A 23,213-nucleotide genomic window follows, 5' to 3' on the forward strand; every position below is an offset into this window, starting at 1 on the left:
TATGCTGTTGGCAGGATATTTTTGTAAAGAATACATATTATCTATGAAAATCTCTAAAACTGGGGTGCCAGGGTGGCTTAGTTTGTTAAGTGCCTGCCTTCCACTCTGGTCATGATTCTAGGGTCCTGGGATCAAGGCCCAGATTGAGTTAGGATCAGGCTTTCTGCTCAGTGGGGAGTTTCCTTCTCTCTCTCCCTCCCTCTGATCATGCATTCTCTCTCTCTCTCTCTTTCTCTCACACTCATTTTCTCTCTCAAATAAATAAAATCTTTAAAAAATTTTTAAAACAAAATATGTATCTCTAATTCATATCAGTCTTATAAAATACTTCATTTTAATTCACAAAAATTTTAATTAAATTACTATTTTAACAAAAACAAAGTTACTTAAACCTCTGTCAGTTACTCACCTATGTACTGTAGTGGATCTCATTTACAATTTTCCATCACCTACAAATTTTAAGAAAAGCATATGAAAATTTAGAGTTTTCATAGGCCTCATTTGCCCATGTATTTCCATCTACATTGTTATTCTTTACCAAATTTCTCCTCATTTCTTGGTTTGTAATTTACAGAGCACTGCAAGTCACATTAACATTGCCAATTATCTGATTAATTTTGATTTAGAATACTCTTACTCCAAATGATCCAGGCCTGTTTCCTTCAGCACTAAATAAAAAGAAAATTGAGTAATTACCCAGATCCCAGTAACCCAGGTCCAGGTTCCTAATTACCTGGACTAAATTGACTATATTAATACAATTCTCCCTTTCACTCTGTTGTTAGTCATTATTTTCTTGGTATTTAATGACACTAAAATGATTTTATAAGTCTTACTCTCCAATCCCTTTTCATAAAATACCGACAAAATGCTTACCTAAAGAAATATGAGGGGCGCCTGGGTGGCTCAGTCGTTAAGCTTCTGCCTTCAGCTCAGGTCATGATCCCAGGGTTCTGGGGTCAAGCTCCGAATCAGTTTCCCTGTTTGGTGGGAAGGCTACTTCTCCCTCTCCTACTCCCCCTGCTGTGTTCCCTCTCTTGCTGTCTCTCTCTGTCAAATAAATAAATAATATCTTTTAAAAAATAAAGAAAATAATACTTGAATGAGTTAGAACAACTATATGTTTTAACCTTAATAAAACAATCAAAAGCTTAAGGAGAGGGGCACCTGGATGGCTCAGTGGGTTAGGGCCTCTGCCTTTGGCTCAGGTCTGTGATCCCAGGGTCCTGGAATTGAGCCCTGCATTGGGCTCTCTGCTCAGCAGGGAGACTGCTTCCTCCTCTCCCTCTGCCTGCCTCTCTGCCTACTTGTGATCTCTGTCAAATAAATAAATAAAAATCTTAAAAAAAAAAAAAGCTTAAGGAGAGAAAACTATCTATAAGGGGAGAGATGGAAAAGTTTCATCTGTTTTACAGGTGTCGGTTTTCATAGTCGTCTATAAAGTTACTTTCATTTTTTAAAAAATTTTTTAAGATTTTTAAAAATTTTATGTATTTGACAGAAAGAGACACAGGGAGAGAGGGAACACAAGCTAGGGGAGTGGGAGAGGGAGAAGGAGGCTTCCTGCTGAGCAGGGAGCAGGATGCTGGCTGGATCCCAGGATCTCCGGATCAGGACCTGAGTAGAAGGCAGAGGCCTAACGACAGATGCCACCAGGTGCCCCTATAAAGTTACTTTCTGAGCATTTACAATGGTGTAAAAATCAGTTATGCATAAACTATTTTCTGAATTCTTCTATCTATGCAAATAGTAAAAGTGAGAGTATTGAACACTTTAAAATATTTCTAGACTGGGGGTGCCTGGGTGGCTCAGTCAGTTGAGTGTCTGCCTTCGGCTCAGGTCATGATCCCGGGGTCCTGGGATCAATCCCTGCATGGGGCTCCCTGCTTGTCGGAAGCCTGTTTCTCCCTCTCCCTCTTCCTCTCTTACTGCGTGTGTTCCCTCTCTTGCTGTGTCTCTCTCTGTCAAATAAATAAAATCTTAAAAAAAAAATTTCTAGACTGAATTTTGTGTAAAATGTTTTCAAGTCTATGTTTTACTTAGGCAAGGAAGATAAAATACATAGTCTCTTGGAAATAACATATTAAAAACAACTGTAATTAAAATGTTGAATTCTTAACCAGTATTGTTTAAAATATCATATGTATTTCAAAATATTAGAATACTGTTGGGGCATGTGGGTGGCTCAGTCAGTTGAGCATCTAATTCTTCAGCTCAGGTCTTGATCTCAGCATTGTGAGTTCAAGCCCCATGTTTAAAAAAAAAAAAAAAGCGAACAACAAAAAACCCACTTTTGCATAGGCCTTTCTTTGCCAGGTAAGCACTTTTAAAATATTAATTCTGACTTAAATTTTTAATTTAAATGCATTAAAAGCACATTGCATTTCTTTTTTTTAGTGTCTGTAATGTATTTAATTTAGATTGTGCATTCTTCTAAACACAACTTTGGTTCTGAAATGATCTGTTTCATAAGTGATGGTCTAGTGATGGCCATTTTTCTTTTTAAAATTATGCCTTTTCACACAAAATAAATATGAATATTTGTACATTACTTAACTTTCAAAATTTAGTAGATAAAAAGCATGTTCTCAAAATACCAACTTTTAGGAAATATTGGCTTTAAACAGTAGTATTCCTTAGAGTAGGCCCATTTGTTCCTTTTTTTTTTCACCTGAATTCATGGACCTGGCTCAAACATCAATTTCTGAGATATGAGAAAATACTGTTAGAAATTATCCGAAAACCAGAATCAAAAAGAAAGGGAATCTGTTCTCTGTTGTTGTAATCTAAACGTAGGACATCTTGAAACTGATTAAGTTCTAGACATGACAGATGACCTTCCAGTCCCTTCTGAACATTACTGTGAGGCTCAGTTGACTTCAGCGTAGCTAAGACAATCTCACTGTAATGGACTGTGTCAGAGAAAGTAAACAGTAAATAAGCTTTCCATGATATTTCTCCTTATAAAGAGAAAAATTATCTCCCCTCTCTTCTTTCCTCCCTTTCTTCCCTCCCTCCCTTTCTTCCTTTTCCTTCTTTCCTTTTGGAAATATTCAATCTTTCTCTCTCTCTAAAAATATACTAACAATTTAAAGAACAGTCTATATACTCATGGAATAATTAGATACATTAATCAAAGTAAATTTATGTCTTTGTTTTTTTGTTGTGTTATGTTAGTCACCACAGAGTACATCTTATTTCAATGTGTCCATCTTTCACTTTTATTCTCTTATAGCTAAGCCATGGGTCATTTTGGCTGAAACCAATCAATGGAATAGGAAACTGAAGTGGTGATCTTTATAATTTAAGTAGAGAAAAAAAACAAGCCTGCTGTTGATCAGCAAAGTATGCTTATTATCTGAGTTGTCTATTTGACAGAATTTATTGGATGATTGGCTAGCTCTTAATTTTCAAAACACTTCACTGGTGAAATACATACAAATTGTGTGACTTAAGGAGCAAATTTGCTTTCCTTAATCTATACAAAAGATAAGCAAATTGTAATCTTTTAAATCATTTACTGAAGTTAAAGGTAAACTGCTAGTTTTTATTTGTCTATGCAGAGAATTCTAAGACATAATTCAATCTGTTCTTTAAATGTAATATTGAGTATGATTGCTCTCTTTGTTTCTTTCTGATTTACTTATCTTTAAATTAAAATTTGTCTTCATCCCTTGCCAAACTGCATTTATTTTTATTTTCTTTTAAAAAATCAATTTCTCATATCTTCCTAGCTGAACACCACAATTTTAGTCAGTTCAACTCAGATATTTCCATATGACATTAGTTGCTTTGTTTCAGAATAAGGGTTCAAACTTTCTGAAGGAACCCCAAAGAGAAGACATAGCTTATCTAGTAAGCATAAAATTTTTTCAAAATTATACTTTGGTTAGATACAAAGACTTGATATTAAAAATTATCATTTGATTCTTTTGTTCATTCCTTTAATATTATAGAGTTATCTTATTCTGACTCAAGTGGGTAACAAAATCATGGCATAGCAATCTTGATGATAATTTCCAAATTTTACTTCAGAAATTCAAAAAAATTCTCCTTTTTTGACAATATCTTGACAGTAGAATTTCCCATTTGCTAAGTTTAACAAAATCATAGTTTCCTAACTTCAAAAAATGCTTTGAGATTTATCTTTTTAAGAAACTTAATTTTTTAGTACTGTAACAATTTACCCTGTTAAAACTTACTTAAAAATATTTAAGTTTACTTATTCTTATATCACATTTTGAAGTTTTATATTTGATATTTCCCTGATACAACTATCTGAAAAATAAATACTTTAAAAATGGCACTGATGAAAATATTGCTTAAATAGAAATTATACTATTCAGTCTAAATGTTTTGAATAAAAATTTTGGGGGAAAAGTCCAATACATTCATGGAAAACCATAAGCAGGAACACTGTATGATTGATTTTCATTCCTGTGTTCCAGTTTCCACATATATAAAATAGGTTATATGATATAAGGGAGGAAAAAAGCTTATATTTGTCTGTATTAATTATTGTAGCAATGACAATTTATAAATTAGTAGGGATTGGATTAAATGCTTAATTTGAAAATAAAAGTTTTGTTATCCCTTATGAATTCTCATTGTGGTTTCTTGATAACATATGTGACATAAGACTTAATCTGAAACCACTGAACTCTGTGATCATGAATTTGACCATTCAAATTCTAAGTTCTATGCCTTACCAAGTTAAGATATTTAACTTAACTTGAGAAGTTAAGAGAAGGCATGCAGATTTACAAACTTCACTGAAATAATTTTGACCTATACAGAGATGTCATGTATAACTCAGTTAAATATTCCTGTCAACTCTCCATTTTTGGTCAAAATAGCTTTAAAATAAATTCTATTTTCATTAATATGTATTTCAAGACTTTATGATCAGATCACTAACCCTCACAGAATGAGTATTAGGGGGCAGAGAGAAGATGGATTCATGTGTACAGGTAATTTTTAAGTGTATTTAACTTTCTTTTCTCTAGGAAATGAGCAGATATTCCATGGCCAAGGGTAAAATAGAACCTCACTAGAACATACAGTATGTATTCCAGTTAACACTTCTAGATGTCTCATGAGCACTTAGGCATACTGGCTTCCCTCCCCTCTCTCCGTGGATATTCAATAAACTCTTCATTCTAAAGGCATACTTCCTTTCAACTTTCTTTGCACAAAAGTAACAGTTTTCACACAATCTTAAAAAAAAAAAAGAGGAAGAATTCTGAAAAATACTTGATTTAAAAAAACTAACAAATATATCAACTAGGCCTTTGGGAAAAGTTGACCACATAGATCTTGTAAATGCCCTAGCACATTTTAATTGTACTCACAATGCAGAGGTCAATATTAAATTGGTTTCTTAAAAAAAAAAAAATTAACAGCTCAAAGGATACAATGTATTTTAAAACACTCCAAAACATTGTTTTAAATACTTCCTAGTTATTTGAGTAATTTTTAGATTCTCCAAAAGAAAAACAAATTTATCAGCATTGTCTATCTTAACATTTGCAATTTAGAAGGGAAAAAGTATTATATAATGAAGATAAATTTGAGTATTTATTTTCAGCTGCAGATAAGTGTTATTTAAAAAGGCTCTGTTATTTAAAGGGACCAGATATAGTGTGTTGGCTTTGAGCCTACAGAATTTTTTAGTCTAGTGAAAGCTCCAATGCTCTTTGCAGTAATCAAAGGAAATATTTTAAAGTTTTTTTTACACTTTCAGAATGTATTCAGAGGTAGCTTTCTAACAATATAAAATGCATTGATTTTATTGCTGTAGAGTCTACATTTGTGCAACCACGCTTTTTAATGATCATATTCAATGTATTTCAATGACTTACTTGTCAAGAATATACATATTCTATCCACATTTAAACAAACAATCCTGTGCTTCTTTCAAAGAAGTTGAAATAAAGGTGTCTATGGTAGAAAAATTCAATTTTTCTAATATCAAAAAAACATATAATTAAAATATTTGTGTGAGCTGTGAATGTATTCATCACTTGGGCCTAACATGTATTTAGGCAAAAAAAGAACAAATAAATACCCTGTAAGAGAAAGTTATTATGTCTGTATAAGAGAGTAACATGACAGCTATTTTGAAAAACAATCCCTGTGAATTTCTTAATTTTTATGACATCAAAGTTACAACCACTTATGGTATGTACTTTCCTCTTTTAAGATAACATTTTAAAATCTATGTTCAAGCATTAATGCTTTCTTTTTTTACACTATATTGAATAGGATTATAATTATCAACTTAAATATACTAGAATATTAAGTGTTACGCAAAGTCATAAAATATATGTGAAATAAATATAATGATCTTGAGTGTTGTTAAAATTAACATTTACATAACTCTGCCCTGTAAAATATCCCCTATGTAAATCAGGTATCTGAAAATTTTTCAACTGACATTTTACTACTGATGAGAAACAAGAAGGAGTTTGGAGAAAAGATGAACATGATTCATAGGTGTTTGTTTCATAAAGATTCTAGGGAGACTCTTAAATCCTTCACTGCTCCTATATGCTCATCGAAGTGAAGTTAGTTCACATGCATTTCAAAGCCTTCAAAGGAAAATTCAGTTCTCAATCTGTTACTAATGCTAAATTATTCCATTTGTGTCCTGTTGTGAAACCAGGTGCTCTCTATATACTGCTGCAAGGTTAAATGTTGCCTGTATTCATCAGATACAATTTTCCCCCCACATAAGCACCTAAATTATTCCCACAGTAGTGTTTCACGATGAGTCTATTTCAACCAATTGTACCTGAACTCTAAAACACCTTTCTTGTTCCTTATCCCTTCCCCCAACCCGAAAAGAACTTGCTTTTTAACTTTCCTTTTTAAATTCTTTTGACCAAAAATGCATAATCTACTTTGCTTCTCGTTTTTTCCCCCCTAAAGAATCACTCTTGTTCTCCAACTTTGTAGTAATAAAAGGGGAAGTTAAAAACTTTATACAATATTGGACTCTTTAAAGTTATGGATATCCGAGACAGTAATCGCTTCTAGTCAAGACCTTGCCGTTCCTAACTGTATTTAAGATAAATACCTGATATAAACATGTGAAGATTCTTTAACTAAAACCATAGAGATGTAATGAGTACAGTAGCACAACATTTGCTTCTGGATGATATTTATTTTGCAGCGGCATGTAAGGTTTTAATAATTCTGTCAAACACGTTTGTGGATAATTTATTAATCCCTCAGTTGTTTAGGTACCGTAAGAACACACGCGCACTACATGGATGCATACATGCGTACACACACACACGTCCATGCAGGAAGGCATCAATTGCCATATCCCAGAAATGACAATGAAAAAAAGAAAAATAAACAAGAATTATAAACTTAGTTGCCTACAGTCTCACTCACAAAAGGGTAATGCTGGGAGGCTAGGCTGTTGAGTAAAACAAAACAAAACAAAAATCCAAACCAAAAACAAAACAAAACACAACACAACCAGTCGCCTCAAATGGGAACTTCCCGCAGACTTTCTCGCTGAGGAAACGAGGAAGACATAGTTTTCGGGATCCCTCGCGCCGGGATCCCGACACTTTCTTCCACCCCCCTCCGAGGGGGTCTTTCAAGGAACGCTCCAGCGGAGCCCCGCAGACCCGGTGACAGACCTAGGTGAGCAGCGCGTGGAAGAGAAAGCACCGAGCGCGTCCACAAAGCGCCCGGGGCCGCCCTTCTTGCCGAGGCGCCGCAGCTCTCGCGGCTGGCGCAGAAGGAAGGGCTGGACGGAAGCCGCGGCGCGGGGGACTACGGGGGTGGCGGGCGACGGCCGGTGGGCGGCCGAGAGCGCCTGCCGAGGCGCGAGCCGGGAGGCAGGCGGGGAGGCCGCGGGCTGGGAGGCCCGCAGCCAGCGCCGCCGCCCCGAGCCGCGTGCGCGCGCGGCCGCATCAGCTGAGCGCGCGGCGCGTGTCACGTGGTGCGCGTGTCGAAGGTCACGGCGCGCTCACAATGGAGCTTTCGGAGTATGTGCAGAAAGGCTTCCAGATGCTGGCGGATCCTGGCTCCTTCGACTCCAACGCCTTCACGCTTCTCCTCCGGGCGGCTTTCCAGAGCCTGCTGGACGCCCAGGCGGACGAGGCCGTGTTAGGTAAGCCGCTCGGCTCTGCGCTAGATCGGCCTGGGTGGAGGGGCGCTCGGAGAAGAGGAGCGAGACCGAGCGAGAGGGGGAAAACCCCGGGAAGAGGAAGTCTCCCGGCATTGCCCTTCGCTCCGGACGGAGTGTGGGGATGTGAACCCGGAGCGGACCCTGACCATTGTTGTGTTCCCAGTTGGCACCTGCACATAGCTTGTTACACGTTTCTGGTCTGATTTCTCCTCCCAGTCTCTTTGTTCCTTTGTAAAGCCCGTGTTCAAGTCTTGTTTGTGGCCTAAACATCTAAGGTTTTCAGCCTGGTCTGAGGCAAAGGCTGGTTGACACTTGGACTTCATCAGGGTACCTCCCTGCAATTCAAACGTTCAGTGCTAGGCTGGCAAAGGTTTTAAAGAGTCTGTTTCCAAAGTAATTACTAGGTCACAGAGTCTTGACATTCTGCAGCTTAGAGAACACCTCAAGTTCCTGTGATCACTCCAACACGCTAGTTAAATATGTTTTGCACAGGTTCCACGCCTAGAATCTTAAAATATGATGCAGAATGTTCTGTTCCGCACCAGTTACCAGGAGATGAGTCTCTTTGAAGTGGTCCGGTCAGTGATTGTGGAGTGCCGTGTCAGTATGGATTGAAGGCATATTTTAAGACAGATCGCTTTTAGATCATTTTCTTAAATATAAATATCCCAACAATTCAAATTTTGTTTTTTTCTGTAGTTTCATGATCTAAACCTTTGTACAAAAAGTATGAAAGTGGAAGTTCTTTAAACGAAAATAGTAACCACCACCTGGGTTAATCTCAAAAAAAGGATAGCTGTCAAAATCTGAAAATATTTTGAAAATTATATTTTATATTCTGAACTCGTGCCCCGCCCCTGTTCTTGGAGCCAGTTATCCTAAAAGTAACCATTCTCTAGAGGGAAGGTTTATTCATTCTTACATTTACATCATGTAAAATATTTATCTTATTTTCCTCTGAATTTACTTCACCCAGCATTGTAATGATCACTGTGTAGTTATTTTTTTTTTCTTTGGGGCTACTGTTTAAAAAAAAAAAAAAAACAGTAAGAAATTAAGGTAAAAGAAGATAATTGAGACTGGTAACAGCAGAATTATTGATGTGTGTTCTTTATTGTTTTCCATTGACCTTGTTGTTCATCTCATTCACTTATATTTGCCAATCCTTATAGTTGAATTATTTTTGTGTTCTTGTTAAAGGGGATTTTTGCCCAAATGAAAATACCTATTTTAGAAACATGACTATAAAGAATTTATTATCACAGGCATCACTAGCAATTAATTTATTTTAGATCACCCAGACTTGAAACATATCGATCCTGTGGTTTTAAAACATTGTCACACAGCAGCTGCAACTTACATACTGGAGGCAGGAAAGCAAAGAGCTGACAAATCAACTCTAAGGTACAGGATTTATTTAAATATCCATTTGTTTTCAAATAGTACCTTTAAGATTTCAATTTCAGTTTTTAAAATGGACACTAAACTTTGGCTTTTTTCCCCCCTCCTTTAGCACTTATCTAGAAGACTGTAAATTTGATAGAGAGCGAATAGAACTGTTTTGCACGGAATATCAGGTTACTTACTTAAAGTTTTTTAAATTAACAATTACTATTTTTCTTCTCTTTGCAAAGATGTGTTTTCTTTTTTTCTTTCCCCCCTCCAGAATAATAAGAATTCCCTAGAAAGCCTACTGGGAAGGTAGGTACTGTATAAGGTGTCAAGCTGAGCCACTTTTCACTTGCAGGTATGAATGGAGAGTGCTGGTGTGAAACAAAACAGGACAAAAAGACAGGGATCTTGACCAAAAGAAAAGGGGCTAAAGGGCAAGTGAAACAATTGAAGTTAAGCTAATGTTTTTAAAGATAAAGTTTATTGAGATAATTTTTTAAATGCTCTTTACTCTTCAGAACTTGAGAATAAAGTTTAACAATGTTGTAAATTCAGAGTGAATTGAAATTGTGTATGTGTGTGGTGGGGGAGGTAGACACCCTTCTTGGTAAAAATAGAAGTTTTTATGTAGATACTATGTACAAAATTATCATTGTATTTTTTAGTATAGGCAGATCTCTCCCCCATATAACTGATGTTTCTTGGCGTTTGGAATATCAGATAAAGGTAAAGTTTAATAAACTCTTCTCTAGGGGGAATTTAGGAAACTTAAAAAAAAATAGAGTTAAAGACTGAAATTATGTATTGTGTTGTTTTAGACCAATCAACTTCATAAGATGTACAGACCTGCATATTTGGTGACCTTAAATGTAGAGGTATTTACATATAAGCCTTATCTAAAATTTAAATGTGAAATGAAATTTTAAATGTCCTTGATTTACATAAACAGCCTTTTTTTTTTCTTCCCTAGAACACTGATTCCCGATCTCACCCAGAGATTAGTTTTAGTTGCAACATGGAACAATTACAGGTACAGTATTAGGACCTGCGAATATGCCTGCTTATAGATGTTTAATTGAGAATTATGCTTATGGAAAGTTCAAAAGAAAAATTATCTAACCATCTGTCAGTAGATAATGAAGGTTGGTTAAGGATTTAATGGGAAAGGTCTTCAAAAGCAGTATTTAAAGTAGGCTTCACTTTTGAAATTAAGATGTTACTCATAAAGAATTGGTTTTATATTTGCTGTTCCCTCTGATTAAGATAAATTTCTGAATTGTAGTATTGAGTATAAATTTCTTCTTGTGGTTAGAATGCTCCAATAAGACAAAGCAAAATTGAGAACATGTCTTTGAAAATGTCTTCTTTGTTTTCGGAAATTGAACTAAACTTTCAAACAGGATTTTCAATAATTTTTAAATCACTTTATAAAGGAGGAAGTACATAAAATTCTAAAACTCTTTGTATTGCCAGTATAAGACTGGAAAAATTCAAAACTACATTGGCTAATGGACAATGATAACGAATTTATTTCTTACCGCTTAAAAAAATGAGCATTACTTGAAATTTTGATGAATTTTGAATTTTTCAAAAGGCATCTCCTGTGGAATTGTTTTAATGTAATCATTAATCAAACTTTAAACTTTCAGAAAGTGTGAATACAGCATAGATTTTGTTAGGTATCTTGAGAAATTTAGTTTTGACATACCTTGCCTGTTACGAGGGTTCGGTTAGAAATTATATTTCAAATCTGAGGGCAAGTATCCCACTTGAAGATGAGATATTTCAGAGGAAAATCTTCTTTTGATCGATAGTGGTTTGTCAAAGGTTAAAAATCCTCGTGAATGTTAAACTCGTTTAGAAAGTGCCCCGACTTTTTTCTTGCACCTTTCTCAATCTTGGATACTTCTGTCTTGTTTTGTCCTAAAAACGTGGCATTATAAACATCTTTTAGGATTTAGTGGGGAAACTTAAAGATGCTTCGAAAAGTCTGGAAAGAGCAACTCAGTTGTAACTTGGGGAAGTTAACGATTCGCCCGGGTCTAGAAGAAGACCAGGAACGCCTTGTCGTCGGCCGAACCACCGTCTGTGCGAGCTGGATGTCCTACTCTTAAGTAGAATTTTTTTTTTCCTTTTGGATTTATGTCGTTCATCAATTTTGACACGTTTTATACTTGTAAAAGAGTTGAGGAAAATTCTGCCTAAGTATTTCAGATACCTTTCGTATAAACTGTACATTGATCCCATTTTGGTCTTTTTCAAGTCTTACAAAAAGAAGTTGACAGTATTACACTCTGAATAAATAAGTTGTTCCCACAAAAAGAGTGGTGAGAGTTTATTTGGATCTGAGTTTGTGTGTTACTACTTTGAAGACATACATACGATTAGCGTTAACTTTTAACGATCGCCCTTTCTCTGGATTAAACACAGTGGGAAAGGATCCGATCTCCGGGGTTTGTTGAAGACCCCAGCTTCGGGACTTGGGGAGCGGACTTGGTTGTCCCGCGGCGGGAGCCGGCCGGTCCCGTTACCTGCGCCGGGGGCCTCGCCCGCAGCCAGACCCTCGACTGCGGGACTCCCGAGGCCCGGCTCGGGAAGCCCCCCGCGCGGAGCCCCTTCTCGGAGCGAGCCACTGCCCGCGCGCGCCCCGCCTCGGCCGCTGGCGGGCGGGGAAGGGGGCCGGCGCGGCCGCGGGAAGACAGGGGCGGGCGCTGTTGTTTCCGCGAGCCCAACTCGGGCGCAGGTTCCGCGCCGCGGCGCCGGAGTCTGGGCCGCAGCCCGTTGGGCTGGCGGGGCCGAGCGGGGGCGGTGGCCGGGCGCTCTCCTCGGCGAGAGCCAGTGGACGTGTGCGCCGCGGGCGGAGGCGGGCGGCGGAAAGAAAGAAATAACGGGGGGGTGGGGTGGGCTGAGCTGTGTGCGGGGCCGGAGCGATGCCCGCGCCGAGAGCAGGGTGGCGCGTGTGGCGCTGTGGAGAAATGTCTCCGCAGCCGCGCCAGCGCCGCCGCGCAGAGGGAGGGGGAGGGGGCCGGGTCGCGCTGCTCGGAGGGGAGGGGGCGGCCGCGGGCCCGACTACACCGACACTAATTCCCAGGCCGCCCTTAAGGAATGAGGGGAGCACGTGACCCGGTGGGGGGGCAGCGGGGGGAGGGGGCGGGCGGACTCTGAGCCATTTTGGAGCCGGTGTCAGTTTCCACTCTGCCTTCAGCGGTGCATTTTTTTTCCACCCTCCCCTCCCCCCTCCTCATCCTTTCTCCCCTCCCCCCGCCTCTCCGCACGCACACACACGGCGCCCCCCACTCGTCCTCCTCCCCCCACAGCAACTATGAAATAATAATCGTAGTATTAAAGGCAGAGATCGGGGCGAGACAATGGGGATGTTGGCGAGGGAGCCCCGATCCGGATTAGAAACACCTCCCAGCCCCGCAGAATAATACTGATCGCGCCCCCTCCGCGCGCTCCCTCCCCCGAGTGCGGAGCGGGAGGAGGCGGCGGCGGCCGAGGAGGTGGAGGAGGAGGAGGAGGAGGCCCAGGAGGAGGAGGCGTTGGAGGCCGAGGAGGAGGAGGAGGAGGAGGCCGCGGAGGAGGAGGAGGCCGAGGCGGAGGAGGAGGAGGAGGCCGGGCTCGGGAGGCAGCATGAGCCGAGCGCGGCGGCCGCAGCTCCTCTCGGCTGCGCTCGTTGCCCATTGACAGCGGCGTCTGCAGCTCGCTTCAAGATGGCCGCTTGGCTCACATTCATTTTCTGCTGAACGACTTTTAACTTTCATTGTCTTTTCCGCCCGCTTCGATCGCCTCTCGCCGGCTGCTTTTTCCGGGTACGTAGGAGGCGAGGCGCCTCCGGGACGGGACCGGGGGGCGGCGGGGGCCGCGCGGGGCTCGGGCCGGCCGCGGGTGGATGGGGAGCGGCCCCCCCGCGCCTCTCCCGCGCCGGCCGGGAGGGCGCTGACAGCGTGGGCGCCGAGCCCCGCGCCGCCGCCCGCCGCCCTCCGCCGGTCCCGCGCGCCGCCCGGCCCCGCGCGTCGCCCGCGCCCGCGAGCGCGCGCCCGCCGCCGCCCGCCGACTCCCGCGGCGCCGGGACCGACCCGCAGCCCGCGCCGCGCCGCCGCCGCCGCCGCCGCCGCCGCCGCCGCCAGCCGGGCTCGGCGCCGCTCCAGCCGCCGCCCGCTCCAGCCCCGGACGCGCCGCGCGCGGCCCCACGTTTTAGTTCCTTTCTCCCCCGAGCGCCCCTCTACACCCTCGCGACGCACATGGCCCCCGAGAAGAACACTTCTATTTCCAGTCTCTGCGGCTCTCCCCGCCACGGCGCCCTTTGTTGAGAGGTAGATTTTGATGAAACGGGGACGGGTTCCTGAAATCGGGAGCTGCTCGGGTCAAGTGGCTTCCCTCTTCTCCCAAAGAAAGGGCTTTTGAGGGGTTTAAACATCCAGAGAATGCCCTCATTTTATAGGGACGGGTTACGTGGGGGGCAGCGATCCTGCCAAGGTGGATGTTAAACTGGAAAGAGCTCAAACAAAAATGTTATTAACTTAAGTTGGAGGGACACTTGTGTGAAATTGGATGGCTTGTAAGATGGCGGTTCCCAGTTGTTTCCAAGGTCTCCTGCATTTGTGTTTAAAATGGTAAAGTTTTCAAGGTGTTATTTGTTGGGAGTCTTAGATAAGTTCTCTAAACATTACTTGGGACGTGCGCACTGGGAAGTGGGCATTTCAAATTTGGAGCTTTTTTTGGAGTGATGATGGTGACTGGACGTTAGTCTTGCAAGAGGTTTCCTTCTCTCCCCCCCCTTCTTTTTTTCTGTTTTTTTTTTCTCCTTGGTGACTGCAGTTTTTCTCTCAACCTCTACTATGGGATGCACTTAGAACCTTGACTTAAGTCCACTACGTTTTATAGGTTTTGCTAAAGGTCGTGTTGGTAAAAAGATGCTTTGGAAAAGGAGGACCAAAAAGTTGACTACATATGTTTACACAGTCTTTTGGGTTTGACAGCGATATAGCATGATCTTTTTCCCAGAAATTTACAGTTAATGATTGGAAGTAAACAAGTAGAGAGACTTTGATCATTCTCAATTGCAATAAAAGGATTTAGTGGGCTTAGTGGTCACGGTCCAACATTTGAAAGAGAAGCATGTATTTAACCCCTTCTCTTAAAGTAGGCAAAATTCTGGGCATGTTTATCCAAATCCAAGTGTAGGTTGGTGGTACCTAGAATGTTATGAATAGTTCAAAGTATGTTTTATAGGAAGCGCAACCCTCAAGTTCTGAAAACATATTACAAGCTTTAATAAAGACTTGAAAGTTAAGGATGCGAACTGTTGACAGTATATACTAACTTATGTGACTGTGTTAATATTTGAATTTTATTTTACGTAGACTGATCAGAATCCCTTAGAGATTGATTTTATGAGCAAATTTACAAACTTTTTAATATTTGAGTTCATTCCTGTACATTTGCCCCAGAGTGCAAAGGTGTTTGAAATAACCTACCTGTGCAAATTATATGCTTAGTAACAGTATCTTTAAAGCCATATAAAAGTCACTACGTAGGCATATGTATACACACATATGCTTTTGTAAAAAAAAAAAAAGCATTTAATTGTACTTGATAAATTAATTAATACTCTACCACCAAGTTCTGAGCTGTGGTTTAAGTACCCAACTAAGCAAAATTCTCTTGGAGTCAAGTTAGTCCAAACTTTACCCATACTTCTACTGGGCTGTGAACCCCAACCATGGTTATGGAGTTCATTTGCATTTCTTAGATTGCAATAGTCAAGCTGATTGTTAACATAAGAACTTGCTTCTGTTTTGCTTCATTTTGACACTACTGGTGTTAGGCCTCTCAACTAAACTGACAGTCCCAACGGAGTATGTTACAGTGGCAAATTTTAACTATTGAGTATTTTTACTGTGGTATGTTTGGTGCATTTTTACTTGCCTGCCTGGCAGTTTTCTGTGTTGGAACGTGGAAGGCTTTCATTTCTAAGGTGCAGTAGATTGTTTCTTAAATCTACCAAGCATGTCACATGTCTTGGAAGTCATCCTTAGATTGCCAGGACTTTCAAGTGGTATAGAAAGATAAAGAACTGATTTTTATGTAAGTAACAAAGTGATATTTACTAGCTTTATAGATGGTAATAGTACTGTGGCCAGATTCCTCAGAACTGAGAGAGAAGAGTTGTGTGAATTAAGACAAGATGAATTTGAAAGGTTTTGGTCAGGTACCTGTGCCTTAAATGTTAAAAGCCAACCAGTAGATTATCCTCCACTGAGGTTTGACCTGTGTATTAGTATTTGTATTTGGTGTTTTCTGTACAGTGGAGAAATAAAGGCAACTATTTTTATTGAAGTCCCTTTTTAAACTTCATGTTCGGTAGCATTAGTGGGAGATGCTTTCACAAGGAGATGTAAGTATCACCTGGCTATCTTTCTAGGAAAGGACCTGTGGTTTCACAAGGAGAGTTTTCTTTAAGAATAAGGTTTGTCTTTAGTCAACCACAATGGATGTAAATATTGCTACTGTTTAGGGACAGTGCTCCATCCACAACTTCTCTGCAACCCCACTTAGATTTATTTTAACAATATGTGGACAATAGTCTTGTAAAAAAAAGTAATCAAAAGATAACTGAGGAAACACAGGTGAAGTTTTCTGGTTGAAGTTGCCAGTCGCCACTATGGTCACTCTCATAAAAGAGACTTTGTTTTGTTTTTACCGTTTTTTTAGTACTCTAAAGCCATTAATTTCAGCCATTGAGGTATGTTGATTGGTATTTCCTTCTGCATTAAAATTCCCTAAGAATTAAAACCTCAGTTGCATCTCCCAAGTTTCTCAGGTTCTTAGATTTCTGTTGAAAGCGGTTTTAAGAATGTACTTCAAACAGGTCTAGAAGCTTTGTCCTATTTTAGGTTCTGAAATGAATGAAGTGGAGGGTGAGAAATATATTTTTCCAGAGTACTACACGAAATAATTGACTTCTCTGATTGTCCGCTGGTGTATTGTTGCTGACAGCCTCCCACCGTGACTTTCCTATAATATATGCTGTCTATTGGGGATATTATTCCATCGTGTGGGGATTTGTATGGAGGCTAGGTTGAGAAAATGACATTTGTTTTTCTCTCCTATCATTGCTCTGGGTTGACAAGGTGTTGATTTAGCGTTGGGAATGGACTGGTCACATGGTTCTTTACTTATTGTCACTCCCGTACCGATTAAAGTAGTTTGTCTTGCCTCCAGCATAGTTCAAATAAAACACGGCTTTGCCCCCTCCTTGTCTTCTTGTAAAACAGATTTCACTTTTTAGCCTTAGCAAAACTTTGTATCGCTCATCTAATCTGAAGGAGAACTTCATATTAGAGAAGAAAAGTTTAAAGAGGTTCAGTTCAATAAACATCTCTGCAATCTGAGCTCTGACGGTTTCGGGCTAAGTGCACAGTTGGCAATTCTCAAAAGGTCCCTTAGTGAAATTTTTGACCTAGTGATTGCTAACAGGGGAGACCGAGTCAAGATCTGAAAGAAGCTCTTCGCACCGAGTCGACTTGGAAAGAGGCCCCCAAGAGTGTCCGGAATGGCCGGGAGTGCGGTTTGCATTTTCCTTTACCACTCGCACACTCAGGGGGCCCCCCAGGCTGCCCGCCCGGTTGCCGCGACTGGTATCCTGCTCCCCAGCGCCGCGGGCCTCGTGGGGCTGCCCCACCCCCGAGCCACGCAGCCCGCACCCCACCCCACCCCCGCGCCGGCCCCGCCCCCGCGCCGCGCCGGCCCCTCCCCCGCGCCCGCCGCCGCCTCCGCCCCGCCGACCCGCACGCCCGCCGAAGCTCCGGGCTCGGCCCGGCTTCGCGCGGAGTTGCAGCGGTGGCCGGATGCCAAGTGTAAGTGTAAGTTGCTATGGAAACCCCGACAGGGGCGAGTTCCGAATCCGGAGCGAGACGGAGCCCGGGGCGCCGCCGGATCCGCCCCTCGCATCCCGGCCCCCGGGCGTCCGCGCGCTCAGGCCCCAGCCCGAGGCCGGCTGGAGGTGCTTCTGCGGCCCCAGCACCCAGCTCCGGAAATGCCAGGGATGCAGATAGGGCAGAATTTGTTTTCCCTTTGTATCGCGTGAAAACGTGCCAGGTTCTGGTTTTTGGAACCGCCTAAAACAACAAGAACCCCTGGGAAGCCAGGTCAATCTCCCGGATTTTCGATTGAAGATCCATAAGGAAGTTTTACAATAAATTGGGAGACCTGGGACAAGCCCTGGCGGTTGGTAAATATCTGCGGGGAATGTGTGGCGTCTGCAGCAGCTTTGGGGCTGCTAGGCTAGAGGACAAATGGAAGAAAGAGACCCGAATACTCTCAGCTCCCAGCCCCCACCCCAGACCTTTTCTTCTCCGTCCTGGAGTGAACTGAGGGACCACAAGTTACTTTACTTGAATCCTTTTTCGTCATTTCAATATAATTGATTGAGGTCTCATTAGTTAATTCCTTCTGTAGAAAACGCTGGGACAGTCCAGCTGTACGAGTTTTATGAACTTCTCAGCATTTCAGAGCCTTCGGTTACTAGAAATTGGGAGATAATCTCGTTTCTCTTTCTGTGGATTATGGCCAATATTTCTGTGTCTTGCAGGGCATTTTATCAAGCAGAAATGCATCGAACAACCAGAATCAAGATCACGGAGCTAAATCCCCACCTCATGTGTGTGCTCTGTGGAGGGTACTTCATTGATGCCACGACCATAATAGAATGTCTACATTCCTGTAAGTGCAAAGTTCTAGACCCTTTTTTGTGTGTCATGTATATTTCTTATTTCCTTTTGATGTTTGAAAACTGTTAACAATTCCCACAATCCTTGAGAATGTTGTTACAAAGTGATGGAGTCATTTTCTACTCTTGGGTGTGGTGAATTTCTGTTAATGAACATTTTAAACGTGTAACTATGCAATGTGTAAATATTCTCAGGATGTTAATTGAGTTAGTTTAGGTCATTGGAAATACCTTTTGACATTTAGCATTTTGCTACCCCTAGTTCTCCATTTTTGATACTAATTTCAATGCTTAACATCTAATTTCTAAACTTACAAGATTTTTGTTTTTCTACTTCTAGTCTGTAAAACATGTATTGTGCGTTACTTGGAGACCAGCAAATATTGTCCTATCTGTGATGTCCAAGTTCACAAAACCAGACCACTACTGAATATAAGGTAAGAAAAGTTTTAAAATTATTATCTCTAATTGTTATTGGAATTGCATAATTTAGTGAAAGTTACCCTGTTTTATTTTGTCACACAAAATTTACCATTGAATCTCCACCTAATGTGTGTGTTTTGTTCATGAAGGTTGCTTTTCATTTCTTGCCATTTTAATGAGGACTAATTTTAAGCAAAGTTTGGTATTATCGAGGGGGATTTTAAGTGTTTTTTAAAAACATTTTTTTAAACCTGAATTAGTTCTCCATTTCTGCATTGCTTTATTGAGTTTATGACAGGCAGGGATGAGTGTGTTTAAAGTGCTTCCATTTTCTTCTCTCTGTTCTCTTTCATATTAGCTAATTTAGTAATTTGAAAGACACGCTTCTCTTGATTCAGTGAAATGTGAAGAATTTCTTAATGAATGTAAAAGTATTTTTCCACTGATTTAAAAGGTTACTACTACATGAAGAATTTTTATTCTCATAATTGTTATCTTACTGATGAAGACTCTCACAATCACATAAAATACTATACTATAAAGAAAAAGAATCTATAATAATTTATGAGCATTTAAAAATTTTGAAATTATAATTAATAAGTTAGTTTTCTAATTCTTTTTCAGGTCAGATAAAACTCTCCAAGATATTGTATACAAATTAGTTCCAGGGCTTTTCAAAAGTGAGTAGCATGCTTACAAATGAATTTTTACAAAGTATTCATCAGATTTACCTGCTGTGACAAATGTTGAAGTCTTTTTTCCCCCCCTCTTTAGATGAAATGAAGAGAAGAAGGGATTTTTATGCAGCCCATCCTTCAGCAGATGGTAAACTCTTTAGAGAGGGAAAAGACATTTTATTTGGCGGGAGAATATATTACTCAATAATATATAAAAATTGAATTTAACTTAAAAGTACCATTTCCATTTTCCTACATATGTAATATTTTAACCAAATGTTTAATTTTAAAATGGAATTTCAAAATGTCATTATAGCTGCCAATGGCTCTAATGAAGATAGAGGAGAAGTTGCAGATGAAGATAAGAGAATTATAACTGATGATGAGATAATAAGCTTATCCATTGAATTCTTTGACCAGAACAGGTAAATTGTGTTGGAAATGTGTTTTATGCTAATCTGTTCATAGATGCATTGTTCCACTAATAAAATTGTGTTTCTTAGATTGGATCGGAAAGTAAACAAAGACAAGGAGAAAGCTAAGGAGGAGGTATGTCCCATGTTGCAAAAACATACAGAGGAAACATTGTTTGGATTCTAGATTTTATGAAGGTGTATGTTGCCCTTTAGGATATTCTTAGGCTAGATCATGCTGTCAAACAGAAAAATGATTGTATTTGATGATAATAATTAGATAGAATTTGCTCTATATATGATTGTTATGCTTATAAAATACTTTAAATAATTAATGTTTTGATGTATTTAAAGTTTTCTTATTATATTAGAAATCTCCTTACTTTATATTTAAGTAGTAAACTCCAAGTTGAGAATTTAATCAGTCTCAGCTTTGGTATTCATACTTTGTATCATATTGAGGCAACTTAACTGAGATTTTTTTTCTTACCCGAAAGTTAGAAATTTTTAAAAATAACTTTCTAAATGTCTTCTTAGGTGAATGATAAAAGATATTTACGTTGCCCAGCAGCAATGACTGTGATGCACCTAAGAAAGTTTCTCAGAAGTAAAATGGACATACCTAACACTTTCCAGGTATCTACTTTATAGTTTTTGTGCATTTAATGTGTATTTTTTTTTTAATTCAATGACTTTTTCCTTTTTGGATTCTGAACCCCCAAACAGATTTTTTATTTTAGATCTAGAACTTAATTGGAATTGTCTATTACAATGTTTGGTATAAATTTTGTTTTATGCTATAAAAACAAATTCCGTAGTAATTTCAGGAAATATTTTTCCTCATTTGAATGTCAAGAGGGATTCTTTCCTTGTCCAGCTGTTTGAAGAGAATGTTTGTTAAAGCATTTTTGGATTGCATTTAGATGACAGAAAAAGTCTCTATCTGTGTTCTTCATGGTACTTAATAATTGAAATACTATTTTCCAATAGATTGATGTCATGTATGAAGAAGAACCTTTAAAGGATTACTATACACTAATGGATATTGCTTACATTTATACCTGGAGAAGGGTAGGTAGCATAACTAATACTCTGAGATTATTGTGGTAAAACTGTATTTAAAGAGGACTGATCTTTTTTCCCCCCTTTTCACATTGTAGAATGGTCCGCTTCCTTTGAAATACAGAGTTCGACCTACTTGTAAAAGAATGAAGATGAGTCACCAGAGAGATGGACTGACAAATGCTGGAGAACTGGAAAGTGACTCTGGGAGTGACAAGGCCAACAGCCCCGCAGGAGGTGCCCCCTCCACCTCTTCCTGTCTGCCTAGCCCCAGCACTCCCGTTCAGTCTCCTCATCCTCAGTTCCCTCACATCTCCAGCACTATGAATGGAACCAGCAGCAGCCCCAGCGGTAACCACCAATCTTCCTTTGCCAATAGACCTCGAAAATCGTCAGTAAATGGGTCGTCAGCAACTTCATCTGGTTGATACCCAAGACTTCTTAAGGAAAAAAAAATTTTAAATCCCCGATTTATATAGATATCTTCATGCCATTACAGCTTTAGAGATGCTAATACATGTGACTGTCGTCCAATTTGCTTTCTTTTGTAGTGACTTTAAATTTGGCTATAAAAGATGGACTAGATGTGATACTCATATGGACGTTAATGGAAAAGATTGTTCCTCTAAAGAGAATTGGTTTCTGAGAAGGCAGGCAAGATGTTTTTCTGTGTGTTAGGCAAGATGTGAAATGGTTTTTGTAACCATTGTTCAGATTTGAAAAATTCTGCAGTGGATATAAACATTGGGCCATAGTTTGTTAATCTCAACTAACGCCTACATTACATTCTCCTTGATTGTTCTTGTTATTATGCTGTTTTGTGAACCTGTAGAAAACAAGTGCTTTTTATCTTGAAATTCAACAAACGGAAAGAATATGCATAGAATAATGCATTCTATGTAGCCATGTCACTGTGAATAACGACTTCTTGCATATTTAGCCATTTTGATTCCTGTTTGATTTTTACTTCTCTGTTGTTACACAAAACCGATCAAAGGAAAGTAAACTTCAGTTTTACAATCTGTATGCCTAAAAGCGGGTACTACCGTTTATTTTACTGACTTGTTTAAATGATTCGCTTTTGTAAGAATCAGATGGCATTATGCTTGTTGTACAATGCCATATTGGTATATGACATAACAGGAAACAGTATTGTATGATATATTTATAAATACTATAAAGAAAATATTGTGTTTCATGCATTCAGAAATGGTTGTTAAATTCTCCCAACTGGTTCGACCTTTGCAGATACCCTATGTTTAAGCCTTATCAGCATAGAACATTTTTAATGTGGATTTCTAATTCTAAATTCTATTCCATTGGAAGCAATTGGCAAATCATAATACTGATTTTCTCTAGTAATACATGTTTACTTTTAAAATTGTTGCAGTAAAGAAAAATTTTTAACTAAAGACTTTGGGAACAGTGTCTTCATTTCCTATTGCCTTTGATGGAATGAATGTGTTTTTAAAATGCATATTGATCACTGTAATTCTAAAACAGATTTTTAAGTAAACCAGCAAATTTCTGGAAGAAGGCATTTTATCTAAAATAATTTTAACATATGGTTTAGCAGTTACTTCAAATTTAAGGAGTTGCTTTAACAGTTATAAACAATGACATATGCCCTCTCTCTAATATCTTGAAATAGAAGCAATTTATTTTTAGCTTCTCCAAGGTATTAATTTTTAAATAGAGTGAACATGTTCAATTTAAAATATGAATAACCACAGCCATTTTCAGTTTGTGTTTTGCTTTGGTCGAACTTGGTGTATGTTCATCACCCATCAGTTATTTGTGAGGGTGTTTATTCTATATGAATATCGTTTCATGTTTGTATGGGAAAATTGTAGCTAAACATTTCATTGTCCCCAGTCTGCAAAAGAAGCACAATTCTATTGCTTTGTCTTGCTTATAGTCATTAAATCATTACTTTTACATATATTGCTGTTATTTCTGCTTTCTTTAAAGATACAGTAAATGAAGTTTTATGAAACCACAAAATACATATATTTTTATTTTGACCTAAATTTGTACAGTACCATTGTAAGTGTTGTTTCTAATTATAGATGTAAAATTAAATTTCATTTGTAATTGGGAAAATCCAATAAAAAGGATATTCATTTAGAAAATAGCTAAGACTTTAATAAAAATTTGATACGAAAAGCACAATGTGCAGAAGTTTTGGAAACCCTACTGTGGATTACAACAGGTAAAACTAAAGAGAATCCATTGCTGTCTTAAATAGTGATGTTGCTAAGAAGTCCATGCTTTGTTGTATAATTGCTTGATAGCCCAATTGAAAGATGTATCTGTTTATTTACTCTACAATCTTTGAAGTAAAAGTTACCCATGTTTGCCAA

At 39.4% G+C, this 23,213-nt stretch overlaps 2 protein-coding genes across 6 annotated transcripts; both read left to right on the forward strand.

The window, feature by feature from the left end:
• Window positions 1-7,945: 7,945 nt before the first annotated feature.
• COMMD3 (COMM domain containing 3) lies at window positions 7,946-11,865 on the forward strand. Of its 2 annotated transcripts, none has more exons than XM_032349602.1 (8): window positions 7,946-8,131; window positions 9,442-9,553; window positions 9,663-9,726; window positions 9,816-9,850; window positions 10,207-10,267; window positions 10,360-10,416; window positions 10,512-10,571; window positions 11,496-11,865. In XM_032349602.1, exons 1-8 carry the CDS (start codon window positions 7,993-7,995, stop codon window positions 11,553-11,555), a joined length of 588 nt encoding a protein of 195 aa, XP_032205493.1. In that variant the 5' UTR covers window positions 7,946-7,992; the 3' UTR covers window positions 11,556-11,865. The 2 variants fall into 2 exon arrangements, with proteins under 2 accessions (XP_032205493.1, XP_032205495.1); XM_032349604.1 differs by lacking the exon at window positions 11,496-11,865 and adding an exon at window positions 10,694-10,880.
• An 848-nt stretch (window positions 11,866-12,713) lies between these two features.
• On the forward strand, window positions 12,714-23,213 carry BMI1 (BMI1 proto-oncogene, polycomb ring finger). Of its 4 annotated transcripts, none has more exons than XM_032349598.1 (10): window positions 12,714-13,353; window positions 18,138-18,268; window positions 18,616-18,712; window positions 19,323-19,378; window positions 19,473-19,523; window positions 19,692-19,800; window positions 19,879-19,924; window positions 20,326-20,424; window positions 20,779-20,859; window positions 20,949-23,213. In XM_032349598.1, exons 2-10 carry the CDS (start codon window positions 18,157-18,159, stop codon window positions 21,276-21,278), a joined length of 981 nt encoding a protein of 326 aa, XP_032205489.1. In that variant the 5' UTR covers window positions 12,714-13,353; window positions 18,138-18,156; the 3' UTR covers window positions 21,279-23,213. The 4 variants fall into 4 exon arrangements, with proteins under 4 accessions (XP_032205489.1, XP_032205490.1, XP_032205491.1 ...); XM_032349599.1 differs by lacking the exon at window positions 12,714-13,353 and adding an exon at window positions 13,702-13,857; XM_032349600.1 differs by lacking the exon at window positions 12,714-13,353 and adding an exon at window positions 17,318-17,403.

Source organism: Mustela erminea, chromosome 6 (assembly GCF_009829155.1).
Source record: "Mustela erminea isolate mMusErm1 chromosome 6, mMusErm1.Pri, whole genome shotgun sequence".
NCBI lineage: Eukaryota > Metazoa > Chordata > Mammalia > Carnivora > Mustelidae > Mustela > Mustela erminea.

What these genes read in the sequence shown, in the direction of transcription:
- BMI1 (XM_032349598.1), top strand. Translation starts at nt 18,157, where the DNA reads ATGCATCGAACAACCAGAATCAAGATCACGGAGCTAAATCCCCACCTC. An exon ending in AGTTCCAGGGCTTTTCAAAA is followed by an intron (nt 19,379 to 19,472) that starts GTGAGTAGCATG and finishes CCCCCTCTTTAG; the next exon opens with ATGAAATGAAGAGAAGAAGG. An exon ending in GAATTCTTTGACCAGAACAG is followed by an intron (nt 19,801 to 19,878) that starts GTAAATTGTGTT and finishes TGTGTTTCTTAG; the next exon opens with ATTGGATCGGAAAGTAAACA.
- COMMD3 (XM_032349602.1), top strand. Translation starts at nt 7,993, where the DNA reads ATGGAGCTTTCGGAGTATGTGCAGAAAGGCTTCCAGATGCTGGCGGAT. An exon ending in GGCGGACGAGGCCGTGTTAG is followed by an intron (nt 8,132 to 9,441) that starts GTAAGCCGCTCG and finishes AATTTATTTTAG; the next exon opens with ATCACCCAGACTTGAAACAT. An exon ending in GCAACATGGAACAATTACAG is followed by an intron (nt 10,572 to 11,495) that starts GTACAGTATTAG and finishes AACATCTTTTAG; the next exon opens with GATTTAGTGGGGAAACTTAA.